At 33.7% G+C, this 11,378-nt stretch overlaps 1 protein-coding gene across 1 annotated transcript; it reads right to left on the reverse strand.

Annotated features, from left to right (window-relative positions):
- Positions 1-2,767: 2,767 nt before the first annotated feature.
- Positions 2,768-10,607, reverse strand: LOC133188279 (uncharacterized). Its single transcript, XM_061323651.1, has 4 exons — positions 10,595-10,607; positions 6,503-6,659; positions 4,611-4,681; positions 2,768-4,217 (listed from the first exon to the last, which is right to left on the reverse strand). The coding sequence occupies exons 1-4, from the start codon at positions 10,605-10,607 to the stop codon at positions 4,045-4,047; spliced, it is 414 nt and encodes a 137-aa protein (XP_061179635.1). The 3' UTR covers positions 2,768-4,044.
- Between the last annotated feature and the right edge of the window lie 771 nt (positions 10,608-11,378).

Raw genomic sequence — 11,378 nt, forward strand, 5'->3', positions numbered from 1 at the left:
TACAGACAGGAAAATGTCTGAAGGAGACTAAAATGTTTTTGGATGCTGCTGGAGACTTCGTACACGTATCTAGGACCAAAGCGTTCAAATAGTAGTGTTTTGTAAGAATGCAAGGATTGACATTTTGATGATCAACTCCTGTGATACACCAATACCCCGCTTATCGCATGGACGTTGTGCTTTTGGATTTTGTATTGTTTTCATACCTAGGCGATTAGATCGCTTAACTGCGTAGGCATGAATTTTAAGATCTCACTAATATCCGATATGCTACAAGACATTTTAGAAAAAAGTAACATATCTTGCCATAGTTAATATGCAATTTTTAAATAGGAAAAAGACATTAAGAGTCTATAGAAATGAAAGAAATTTAGAACTGTGAAAGAGCTTAACAGGTTTGGAATCAGGTTGTCACCTCACCTAACGTCAAGTGATTGCTCCATGAATCCTATGACCGCACAGTAAAAATCATTGCATTTTTTCAAAATTTTAATAAATAGACCTGATTTTTTACATTCTAATAATCAAAAGATAGGAATTTAATCAGACATATGTCATTCTTCAAAGTACACAATAAATTTTCTGTAAATCAATGTGTCCGTGAACTTTTCTAACATTCCTCGTATATTCCGTGTTTTGTTTAATTTCTATTAGAAATAAGCTAGATAATAGGAAAGTGAAATGTAGAGTATTGGGTTATATCAATACTGTACCAATGGCTTTGGTTTGCAAAGATTTAGAATGTCAATTAAAAAATTAAAGGGGGGGGGGGGGTCCTCCTGTCCCTTCCTACGTGCTACATCTCTGAAAAGTATATGGCGAAGGCTTTATTCCGTATGTTCATGATACATGGTATTATCGTTTTACAAACAGCATGACAGTTTGCTTGATGGGGCGTGCTAAAATTTGGTGTGCTGTTTATCATTTTACTCATCGATTGGATGTTTGACTTCAATGAAATCAATACTAATTTGCATATGAAATTCAGAATACAACAATGTCCTGATAATACTGGCCAACCACACTGAATGAAGGTTTACCAGTACAACACGTGCATGGTCAGTCAAAGCCCGTTTTCTATTCTCGAAAAACATGTGTCATATTTGTTGTGATTTGACCGGATGCAGTTTTAAATACGTATAAGAAAACTTAAAGAACGGAATTAGTAAGGCTACTTTGCTACTGTTGTACTATATAGCTATCGACATCATCATTACAGGAAGTAAAACTTGCTTTGTCTGTCCACATGCAATTGTTGTTTACTGCATACTAGTGAACAATCATTCAGTACGATTGGTCAGTAGTGTCAGTGGTATTGCTTGATTCTGTGTTTCATATGGAAAGTAGTATTGATTCCATTGAAATCAAACATCCAATCGATGAGTAAAATGATAATCAGCACAAAAAATTTTAGTACGCCCCAACAAGCAAACTGTCACGCTGTTAGTAAAACGATAATATTCGTGTAGCAATATGCCAATCCTAATTTGTGTTTTCTGTCTAACTAGTACAATTCGATAGTATTCACAGGAGTCGCTAATCACTGACGGATAAAATTTAAGTTGGTGCTTCTTTAAGGTAGGACTGGAAAGAATTTGTTAAAAGGTAAATTTGAGAATAATATTTAATGTGTAGATCTTAGCAAGTCTTGTGGATGGTTCTCTAAATATCATTTTCGTGCTATTACGAACACCATTTTGCGATATGTATATGACCTGAAAAAGGAAGAAAACTTAAACAAAAGATACTTATTTTATTTCTTTAATACTACTCCTAAGAAAAAGGGTAGGGGGAGGGGGCCAAAGAATATCACAAAATTTATTTTTATTCCCCAGTCATTGTTCAGATAAATTGAAAATTACTTTAGCAGTTTAAGTTAAGACGCAAGTTTAAAAAAATATTTAGTAGCAACAAAACGTGGACTATACAGTGGACAGGCGGAAAGGGGGGGGGGGGAGGGGTTGAGATAAATCACTCAAACGTAACAAACTAAGAAACAACCTTTATTTCTAAAACTTCTCTTTAAAATGGATTTCTTCACATGTCACATATGATCGTTTTATAATAATAATAAAAATGGGCGTACAAGGCGAGCTAGAAAAATTCCTATGTCATGCGACAAACAAGAAACTGAAAATTTTAAATCTCAAATAGAACACAATTTTCTTTGATACTTCATTGAACATTAAATGTATACTTAATGTTGATTGATTGATTGTTTATAGTTTAACGCCGAGTCGGCAAAATTTCAGCCATGTTTCGGCGGATGTATACTTAAGGTAAACTATTCACAATTTTTGCAACAATCTCACAAAGATTAAAATTATTCGTCTATTAAATAACATACACCCACTAAAGAGATCAAAAATAACCATCTTTCATACTATAAATTTTTTTTATGAGTGGGTCTTCGCGCACTCCAACGTTTTTTCAAAGTTTATCCCCAAAGTATCCAAAAAATACACATATTTCAGTTGACAAAAACATGTCAAAAACACTGTACCTTACAAATACACTTTTAGAACACAACATACATGTACGTATATCTTTCAGACGAATATTTAAGTCTATTTTCTCAATGGTCATATCACAAAATTTATTTTTATTCCCCAGTCATTGTTCAGATAAATTGAAAATTACTTTAGCAGTTTAAGTTAAGACGCAAGTTTAAAAAAATATTTAGTAGCAACAAAACGTGGACTATACAGTGGACAGGCGGAAAGGGGGGGGGGGGAGGGGTTGAGATAAATCACTCAAACGCAACAAACTAAGAAACAACCTTTATTTCTAAAACTTCTCTTTAAAATGGATTTCTTCACATGTCACATATGATCGTTTTATAATAATAATAAAAATGGGCGTACAAGGCGAGCTAGAAAAATTCCTATGTCATGCGACAAACAAGAAACTGAAAATTTTAAATCTCAAATAGAACACAATTTTCTTTGATACTTCATTGAACATTAAATGTATACTTAATGTTGATTGATTGATTGATTGTTTATAGTTTAACGCCGAGTCGGCAAAATTTCAGCCATGTTTCGGCGGATGTATACTTAAGGTAAACTATTCACAATTTTTGCAACAATCTCACAAAGATTAAAATTATTCGTCTATTAAATAACATACACCCACTAAAGAGATCAAAAATAACCATCTTTCATACTATAAATTTTTTTTATGAGTGGGTCTTCGCGCACTCCAACGTTTTTTCAAAGTTTATCCCCAAAGTATCCAAAAAATACACATATTTCAGTTGACAAAAACATGTCAAAAACACTGTACCTTACAAATACACTTTTAGAACACAACATACATGTACGTATATCTTTCAGACGAATATTTAAGTCTATTTTCTCAATGGTCATATCACAAACATAAACTACATGTACAATGCCTCTGTTCATCTGTTTGTTGTGGCGTAGTGGTTAGCGTGTTCGTCTCAAACAAAAAAAATAATTTTAAGGATAGCTATTGTCTGGTTTCGAATCCCAAGAACACCACTTTTTTAAGTAATAGAATAATTTTACCGAGAGAAGTTTCCGCAGAAAAGTTTTGTTTGTCATAATTTCTTACCTTTTAATAGAATGAACTTTATCTAAATACTAAATTCACAAATGGAATATGATTTTTATTCTTTTGAAGCTGCAGGCATTTTGCACGCCTTGTTCGCCCATCTTCAACATTCTATATGATGAAATACTATTAGAAATGTTTTTATAGGCACATTCACAATATTTGATAATTTTTTTCCTAATGTGGTTGTTTGTATGTATGCTAAAAATTAAAGTTATGAATACATGAATTTAATATGTTAATGGTGAATATGGAATTAAAATTTTGAGTAACAAGTACATGTACATACAAATATAAAATTCTTAAGGCAATATACATGCAAATTTACTACAGAAAAAATCTCTTCATATTTCAATGTAATAAATTTAATATATGATTTTTCAAACAAAAACAACAAAAAAAGCATAAATGTAAAAATCTCTCAATCTCTCTCTCTCTCTATCGCTCTCTCTGTCTCTCATAGACATTTCAAGCTTTTGCCGGTGGTTGTCCGTACGCCTGTGGTTGTCCATAAGCCTGTGGTTGTCCGTAGGCCTGTGGTTGTCCATAAGCCTGTGGTTGTCCGTAAGCCTGTGGTTGTCCGTAGCCAGGTTGAGTTGTTTGAGGGTTGTATACAACACCTGGTGTTTGTTGTCTTTTTCCTAGTAAATTTTGAAAATATTTGAATAAAAGGCGATATCGAGAACGGAGAATACACATTGCTTGAAAATCTGCTGATAAGTATCAAGTATTTATTGATAAATAAGTTACATGTACATGTATCATGTATCTTTTGAAATGTAGCGATTCAATTTTTTTTTACAATAAATGACAACCAACAAAAAAAATTTTGTTATTGTGTTTTAAAATTGTGGCCGTCTGAACCATAATCATTTATTTTAATTCAAACTTATAACAATATTGTTATTAATAGTTGTTGCTTTTTACGTATGCATAAAATTCACTATACATGAAATAAATCAAGTTGTCTGTCTCCCTTATCAAAAGCAATTATAATCGAATGTAAATAATCACACTTATAACAGCTGACTTACTGTAGCAGATGCAGCAAACGACGACACAGACGATGATGGCGATCAGACCGACGATAGGACCAACGATAACTCTGAAATAAAAAGTTGATAGCAACACATTATTTATGCTTGTGGCGATCAGACGGGTTCAATCGCCGGTGGGGCAGAATAGCTCAGTTGGTAGATCATATGACTAGAGATTCAGGAGGCGCGGGTTCGAATCCCGATCTGGTCTGTCGTATTTTTCTCCTCTCCTGTTACACTAGTTATTTGTCCTATAGACATATATATCAGAAAATAAAACCTTTCGCAAATCCCAGAACACGTGAAGTGTAATTTCATCAATAAAGGATCTAGGGATTAAGAGACTTATGAAGCGTTCAAATATTCTGCTTTAGAATTGTTTTGATCAATGATACCATCTTAAAGCTGAGGTAAATGAACGAGGCGATCTAAATCCTTTAAACTAGTCAATAGAACATTTTTATATTGAAGAGAACCTGCTTGCTTCTAAGCACAAACATTTCGATTGATTTTAAATTCATATGCTGAAAATCAACATTTTTTTTTTTTTACATTTGTAGATGCATACTGGGTATCAATTAAAAAAAATGAAGATAATCTATGTATGAGGGTATTTCATATAATCTATAATATTTAGCAATACCGCTTCTCTCTCTCAACAAATTTTGATGTACATTTATGTCAGTCTAAAATAACCACAAAATGTACAATTCTGAGGTATATTGTACATGACTATCCTTGGATAACTTTTCAAATTTCGAAATTACTGGGTGGTCTTAACACCAAATTTACATTCAGAAAAAATCTGTAATTTATCATGCTTTTAATATTTAGATCACGCCTATAAATCAAATCTTTAAATGATTAATAAGTGTTCCCCGATTTTATTTTATTTATTCGAAATCGAAGTTTTCCCTTGATTTTTGCTTATCTCACCTTATATGCACACATACATTAGATAAACTTGAGCATTAATTTCATTACTATAAAAAGTAGGGATGTCAACGAATAGTCGACTATTCGACTCTCAGTCGAATGGACCGACGATCGAATAATGAAATGACTTTCGAATACTATTATTATTAAATAAATGCAATAAAAGCGATAACAAGATGGAATTCTCTGGCCACGATCATAAAACAGATTTAGACTTAAGTCAAATTTTCAATCGACTGTAAATTGTTTATGGATATTATTGAATTGATCTTAACATTTTTGTGAAGCAACATTGAAAAAATATTTTAATTTTGGTCTGCTTGACTTCTACAAAATTTTTATTCAGCATAAATATTTTGACCTTAAGTTTAAAATGTTTCATGATCCCATCTTAAAATTGAGAAACCGTTTATCCTCACAGTCGATAAGATAAACTTTCTTCAACAAAACAATAATTCAAAGTGCTTCACTGCCCGAGAATTATTTGTCAGTTACTGCCTACCGGTGTTGTTTTTGTAATAAATTACCCATCAATATTCTGAATGCAGACTTGGCTCTTTTGTACAGTAAAAGTCTGCACCAGATTGTCATTGTACTCGGAAATGGTATTTGTGAATTTATGAAAATTCAGGTTACTGACAATCACAGTGTTTTAATAAATCGGCGGGGAATTTGAGTTAAAAATACGTCATGTACCAGTGAAGTCTGAAATACAATTTAATTTCAGAAGATGCTCCGAAATTTCGACTATCGTTCAGATAATACAAACGAATAAAATCGACTAAGGAAAATAAATATTTTGACATCCCTAATAAAAAGCATACTTTTAAATAGCCTGGTTCCCTGTCCCTGTTATGCTTAATTCGTATACTCCGCGACACTAGGCAAGGATGAGCCAGGGAACCAGGCTAACTTTAAAACAACACAATTTATATAAGTAAATCTATACATACCCGATACTAATACAGGTTGCAGATCCGGTACAAATGTACCCGGAAGGACAGCACCAGATAGTCCCGGAACAGCAGTGATAGAATGAAAGTGGACAGTCGCTATCACTGCTACAGGTGCCATCGGAATTCAGCGCTAAAAAATTAAAATAAAAAACATCTATTATTCATAAGTACTAAAGACAGTAAATAAATGTTTTTGGGGGGATAGTTGGATTAAACATGTATTTACTTGTATCAATGAAAAATTATTATTTTTAATAATTTCATTATTCATTTTAGCTTTGAGGGTTGGGGGATCGCATTTCTATTTGATTGTCAGATTTTATATGATATTGGTCTTCCTTCAAGAGAGAGAGAGAGAGAGAAGAAAGGCCTAAACTCAAAAATCCTATTTCTGGGGGAAGGGAAGGGGGTATTGGTAAGTTGGTTTGGATCTTTCACTAAATTTTCGGTACATATTTGAAATGCTGGATTTGTCAGTGTTCGGTCGTACAAAAAGTGGGGGGGGGGGATTACAAACGAGAATTTAAATAGTAAAACTACATCAATTTTTTTTTTCAGAAAAGTGCCCTCCCGCATGTGCTACAGTTAGGTGAATTTTTTTTCTTTGCTATAATGCTAGTGCTAATAAATGTCTGTCCATCCTTGGATTTATTTTAATCTTTATGATGCTATTTACCAGGCGACACCTGTGTTCCTTGAACACTCTAGTTAGTATACTGTATAACTGACAATCAATGTTTGAATCATTAATAATATTATTTAATTTAAGTCTACAGAATGCCTGTAAAACAGAAAGCTCTTGGAATAAAGAATATGTTAATTATTCTCTTATATTATTAATTAATCTCTAAAATTAATGGCGTCAAAACAAGCTTTTAAATAAGTAAACACTTCAGGCATTTATGGTTTTATGGTTATTTGAGCGCAAGATTATCCAGAACTTGATGGGCAAGATGACCACTATCAGGTCAAGTGGCACATGGGTAGGAAGAAATTCTCACTTAACAATGTTGTAGGTCACTAACCTTTTTTATCTGTTTATACTTAATTTTTAACGACCGACGATGACTTGACAGCAGATTTTCCACTTTTGTCAAGCTTGGAGGATTCACCGGGAGTGTGCGACCTTAATACGTTAATGACAAGTTTATGTCGTCTAAGTGTAATTTGTTTGATATATTCTAGGAGATTCAGAGTTTACTTTACATAAGGGTTAATGATAACAAGATTGTAGATTCAATACCTTGATGATGCAATATTACAGTGCAATACCTTGGTTGTGCAATATTATTATAATACAGCTAAATTTAGAGTGCAAACCGGTGTTTCCCTTTGACCTATAGCCTCTCAAAACACAATTCATTTTACTGAAAGGGAACAGAGCTATTGAAATGATTTTCGAACTTTTCGGTTTTATACACTTGTATGAATAACAAAATAAATGTATTTCAAATTGGGAAAAAAGGGGGTATTCAGTAACAACTGTTTCGTCCATGGTATTTAATTTATTTTTCATGGATAAACGAACCCTCGTCTAAAAACCAAACTCAACCCCCTTCCCTCGAATAAAGATAGAAACGCATATTTTCTCTTTGTTTTGTTGTTGCCGTTGTTTTGGCCTCCCCCTTTTTTATTTATCTTGAACTCGTCGTATAGTCAGTCGCCTTTGGTGTTTTTTACTTTTCACTGGATTTCTTTTCCCACTCAAGTGAACGACCTGCTTACAGAAAAAAAATTAAATAGCCATTAGAAAGTGGACAAAAAGATCTGGGTTGAGACGAAGGGAATTTCTCCGTTGACTTCGGGTTCTTATTAATAAACAAACCAATCAATTTCGTGCATTTCAATTTTTTAGGGGGGTTGGGGGGTTGGTGGATCTTGACAAGGAAAATATTTTTCGTTTTATGCATATTTGACAAGTGTGGCACATGTGGCAAGTTAACATAAAATGAGTAAATAACAATGTAGGCATATCATCTTTTTTCATTCAAAAATGTCAGAGAAATAACTAATTTTACGATCAAAAACTATCTTGACAGTGTTTCAATCAAATCGTTCTTAAATTTCAGCAACGTCCAATTTGAAGTTTACAAATTTCTTTTTATTAAACACAGCAAATTTAATTACTTTATGAGAAAAATCAAGGTGACTGGGGGTTAAAAAGAAATCAATTTCCACTTACCTTGTACTAGTGGTAGAAAGACACAAAAAACTATTCCCAAAATAAAACGATACTCCATTTTTTTTTTTTTTTTTTTACAGAATTGTTTATAAGATAGTCAATCAAAAAATAATGCCAGTGTGTTATTGCGCAGGATCTAAAACTTGGTAGAATTTTAAATATCTGACAACAGAACTGACCCAATCCTCTTACAGTTACAAACAAGCCATTGACCGGAGACGCTTAAGGTCAATAGTTCAAATCACACGGTCGGCTGACTTTTTTCAAAACCTCAAGATAATCCGCCATGTATAGTCCAGTGCTCTGGGGCACAGGTATTTAAAAAAGGTACCACAGGTGGTATGGCACATGTAGGACATCCATAAAATATTGGAAGGAACATCGAGTTAGATATGACTAGATATAATGGTTCGGAGCGTGTTTTATCTGATTTCCCCTAAACTATTGATCTGCGTGGTGAGCTACATGTATTTGCTGCTTGTCCAATCCCTGTGGTCAGAAATGCAATCTATCAATAATATTTGATGATTGTAGTGTAATGATGAACTAGATATCTCAATAATTATTGCAACAAATTTCCGTATAGACAGTGTTTTTTAAAGAAAATTTCTCCAATCATAAGTCTTGTAACAAATAATTCAATGTATTTGTCATGTGACAAATAGGTTTTTAAAGAGTGACAGTGTGATAATGATGTGCATTGAACTGTTGAATAGGTAAATTTTTCGTTGGAATAGAACGTCGACTGTTATGAATCGCCCATTTCTTCTGAAACAATGAAGCAACATGATACATGCAATTTTGGTCGCAATATTATTGTCTTTAGACACCACTCTCTCTCTCTCACAGGTACCTGAAGTCTGGATACCCCCCCCCCCCCAACCTTGTTTTTAAAAAGATAGTAAGAGCTAACAATTTCTCAAAAATTATCAGATTTCCCCGTTAATCACATCCACATTCAATCCATAATCCGTTCAATATGCAAGCAGATTGTACTTTTTCTTACGTATATATAAAGATTGGTTATAAACAAAAGAATATTAAGTAATTTTGGAAGAAAACATACTTATGATTCAGAATTTAATGGATTTTTTCATTTTTAATTGTATTTTCTTTATATCATGTTTAGATATCTTAGTATTATATGTTGTAGTTTTTCTGCATGGCGAAATTACATATAGTAGCTATGTTTTCTATAGTAATCTATATATCGGCAAAATTATTGGGGGGGGGGACGGCCCCCCCGTGCCCCCCCCCCCCCGGTTCCTACGGCCATGCGGACCGATGTGGAACAAGCAATTCACTAAAACAAGCATACCAGGGGCATTCACCTGTTAACAATACAAGACAGATCCAAGTGACTTATTTTAATTCTCAACAGGTCCACACCCGTAGAAACGGTTTCAAAAGTGTGTGTAGGGGGAGGAGGCAATCCCCCCGAAAAAAAAAAAAACAACCATCTAAACTGTCCAAAAAGTGGGGGGGGGGGAAGACCCAGCCCCCTCAAAATAACGCTTTACTGTCCATATCCTGGAATTTTCCAGTGCTCACCTTTAATACAGCAATAAAAAAAAGGGGGGCAACCATCGTCTATATGTAAATTTACTATAGCAAAATACTATACTCAGAAAAAAAGTGCTAAGGACCTGGGTTCATAAAGACATTAATCGCATGTAGATGAAGTCAGCGAACATATTCAAAATCCCCAAACTTCTAATTAGAAAACATAGAGAGCAAGGGGTTTAACAAAGATACATGTATTTTCGCTCAACCATTATTCATATAATATACACAACAGTGTTATGGTCATTATATTTCGATCTCGACTCTGAACAAATCAGCGCTCTGTGTTTATGAAATATTTGAAGTATGCACCTGTCACCAATTTGAAAATCAAGGGACCACACCTTCAAAGCACATATTCGTATGCTGTCTAGAGATATTTTTGACATTTTTAGATGTTAATGCAAATAAAGACATCAGTGGTTAGAGTGTTTGCTCTAGAGTCGCGAATAAGGACTTGATCCTTACGTCGCATATTTGAATCCCACTGCAGGACGTGGAGACATGTCCTTCGGATGAGACCGTATAAACCGAGGTCCCATGTCGCAGTAGATGCTGGCACGAAAAAGATCCCTCACCGCTCAAAGGCCGAGTAAAAGTCTAAGTGCAGCCCTCCTCCACCGGCAGGTGGAGGCGTTCCATATGAATGAAAAATTTATTCTTGAAGAGACAACAAACAAACAAATCGAGCATTTGTCTTTATAGGTATAACAGAGCTTCATAAAAGATGAAAACTTGAAAAAAGCACTTCTGAACCTTCATACATGTCATTTATTTCATACATTATTAATGTTCGTTAGAGTTTAAATAAATAAGAACATATAAACATTTTTCACTTTTCTGAAGAAATGGGCATACATGTACAGTGTATCATCATGTTCAAAAGAAGGCTCAAAAAGTTTCATTCAAATGGAAAAAAATAACCACTTCAATGCAATGACTGTAAATTTGAACTTATGAGGCACATTGTCTTAGATAGCGCAAGATTTGTCGATTTGCATTAGAATAATACATTATATATAATAACATTTTCATATTGTTTGAAACTACAAATTCTCTGTGCTTGACCATTGATCTACACCCATATACTAAAATTACATAATCTGAACCTTTGCGTTCACTTCGTTG

Source organism: Saccostrea echinata, unplaced genomic scaffold (genome assembly GCF_033153115.1).
Source record: "Saccostrea echinata isolate AGI-Se365-2 ecotype Australia unplaced genomic scaffold, CSIRO_AGI_Sech_v1 ptg000016l, whole genome shotgun sequence".
In the NCBI taxonomy this organism is placed as follows: domain Eukaryota; kingdom Metazoa; phylum Mollusca; class Bivalvia; order Ostreida; family Ostreidae; genus Saccostrea; species Saccostrea echinata.

Bases quoted from the DNA above. Each gene is read 5' to 3' on its own strand.
- LOC133188279 (XM_061323651.1), bottom strand. The intron at 4,682-6,502 runs GTATGTATAGAT...TTTTTATTTCAG, and splicing joins GCAACCTGTATTAGTATCGG to AGTTATCGTTGGTCCTATCG. The intron at 4,218-4,610 runs GTAAGTCAGCTG...AAAATTTACTAG, and splicing joins CGTTTGCTGCATCTGCTACA to GAAAAAGACAACAAACACCA.